Source organism: Condylura cristata, unplaced genomic scaffold (genome assembly GCF_000260355.1).
Source record: "Condylura cristata isolate star-nosed mole 26May11 unplaced genomic scaffold, ConCri1.0 scaffold00019, whole genome shotgun sequence".
Classification (NCBI taxonomy): domain Eukaryota; kingdom Metazoa; phylum Chordata; class Mammalia; order Eulipotyphla; family Talpidae; genus Condylura; species Condylura cristata.
In genome coordinates this window covers 21,640,852-21,643,084 of record NW_004567120.1, presented here as the reverse complement: position 1 = coordinate 21,643,084, position 2,233 = coordinate 21,640,852, and the positions used below count along the sequence as shown (strand labels likewise).

The window sequence follows — 2,233 nt, the reverse complement described above, 5'->3', positions numbered from 1 at the left end:
CGTGCAAGGTCTCCCTAGCTTGTTTTTAAAATGAATGGTGGAGTGGTTACAGGGAAAACAAACACATCTTCAAAAACCAAAAAGACGGGGAAGAACTTTTAAAATTTGTTTTTTAACTGGTTATTTTGGTGTTTGCACATACACCATGTTTTAGCAAACACCCCCAAATGCTTTTACTCTAACGACCTGACTTGGTAACTAATCCAGCGATTACTAAACTCTGCCTGGCTGCCAGCAGTTTGGGCTTTACATCATCGGATTGTGGTGTAGGGCCCGGAACTGAGTGTCCATTGTGACGTCAGACGCCAGCTCCAGTACATAGAGAGCTGGATGCTGAAGCCCAGCTCAGTTGCGCCACTCAGTGAGGACCGGTGAGAGCCCTGGCTGGTGGTAACCAGGCGGCTAGCGGACCCTCAGCTTCCCAGCTGTCCAGCGCCTCCATTCTCCAGTAAAGAAGAGACCACAAAGCAGCCATGAGCACCTTCATGCTCCTAATGAGCGGTATTTTATTTGCCATCATGTTTGCCTTCTGGAAAAATCTATTTCAGGTAAAGTGTTATCAGAGATTGGAATTAGAGGACCTTATCCAAATACAGCGGGTGTGTTTGTAAGAGAGAGGGAAGGAGAGGGAGGGAGAAGTTGAATGGGGAGGGAGAGTGAGGGAAGGAGAGAAAGGGAGAAAGGGAAGGGAGAAGGAGGGTGAAGGTAAAGGAGGGTGAAGGAGAGAGGGAGGGGCAGCGAGGGAGAGAGGGAAGAAGGAGGAAGGAAGAAAAGGGAGGGAGAGGCTGGAGGGAGGGATGGTGTGAGGGAGTAAAAGAGAGAGAGGGAGGGAGAAGGAGGGGTGGAGGCAAGGGAGGGTGAAGGAAGAGAGGGAAAGAGGAGGAGGGAGAGGGAAGAAGAGAGGGAGGGAGAGAGGGTTGGAGGTGTGATGGAGGGAGAGAGGGAAGAGGGAGGGAAGGTAAAGGAGAGAGAGGGCTAGGGAGGGAGATGGAGGGAGAGAAGGAGTGAATGGGAGGGAAGAAGGGAGAGAGGTAAAGTGAAGGAGAGAAGAAGTGAGGGACAGAGAGTGAGAGAGGGAGGCTGAGGGAAGGAGGGAGACAGAGGGAGGGAGAAGGAGGGAGAAAGTTAGGGAGAGATAGGGAGAGAAGGAGGATAAAGGAGGGAGGGACAGAGAGGGAGGGAAAAGGAGGGAAAAGGAGGGAGGGAGTGGGGAGGGAGAGAGAGGGGCAGAGGTGGAGGTACAGAGTGAGGGGGTGAGGCAGAGAGGGACAGAGAGGAAGTGGAAGGTAAAACAGTAAGAGTTAATGGGAAGGAACCTCATTAATTGCAAATGGTTACTTCTTACCCCCACACTTCCAGCATAGTAAACAGTGACTAGACAGCTGTGGGCTGTTGTAACATGCCAGAAGTCACTAAGTGATGGGGTGAGCTTTATAACCACTTGAAAATTACAGCTCAAAGTGCCCACTCCCCACAACTACCAACCATTTTCAGAATCTGTACCTACTCTGGTGGCTTCTACAACTCCCTGAGTTTGTTTGCCTTTATTTCATTTCCTGTCTCAGTCATCTTTATGGGAGCTTTTAGGGCATTCACAAATAATCAAGGTCAAAAGGTGGGCTTCCTGTTGATATTTAAAGTAGCAATTGAGGTCACATAGGATCCATCAGAGTCCAAATATAGGCCTACAAGGAAATACAACCCAAAGATCTGGCAATTTGATGAACAGCTACTTTAATATATATTTTTTCCAGCTGTGTTTGACAAGAATATATTTCCAAATCAGTGTAGCTACTGAACAGATTGTTGATCTCTCATTCTTAGTGGAGAACAATCAGTTCATTTTGGTAATCAAGTTTAAGCACATTATTTGGGAATTGCTAAGCTATATTAATTGTACATGTATGATATCCTTCCCTTACAGAGAAACACTGGTGAAATGTCATCAAACCTGCCTTCTCATGCACTAGTAAGATCATCTTCTCGTTCTGGCTCAACTAAGAGCGTTATTCATAAGAGTCTTTCAGTCCACAGCCTCTCTCAGGATATATTAAATAATTTGCCACATTCGATAGCCATGCAGAAGCGAATATTGATAAACCTAAGGATCGTGGAATACAAGCTGGCTGAATTGGAACTTTTCCTAGTTATCAAAGGTTTAAGTGGTGTATTAGATACCCACAAATCCACTGTAAATCTTACAAAATGTAATAACAGGAGAGGCAATCATTAA

The 2,233-nt window shown here is 46.4% G+C and overlaps 1 protein-coding gene across 1 annotated transcript; it reads left to right on the top strand.

Annotated features, from left to right (window-relative positions):
* The first annotated feature begins 473 nt into the window (after positions 1 to 473).
* Positions 474 to 2,233, top strand: CT83 (cancer/testis antigen 83). The gene is made up of 2 exons (XM_004685927.1): positions 474 to 548; positions 1,925 to 2,233. The coding sequence occupies exons 1-2, from the start codon at positions 474 to 476 to the stop codon at positions 2,231 to 2,233; spliced, it is 384 nt and encodes a 127-aa protein (XP_004685984.1).

Excerpts from the sequence above, each read along its gene's own strand:
- CT83 (XM_004685927.1), top strand. The coding sequence starts at position 474 with ATGAGCACCTTCATGCTCCTAATGAGCGGTATTTTATTTGCCATCATG. Across the intron at positions 549-1,924 it reads TCTGGAAAAATCTATTTCAG|AGAAACACTGGTGAAATGTC; the intron begins GTAAAGTGTTAT and ends CTTCCCTTACAG.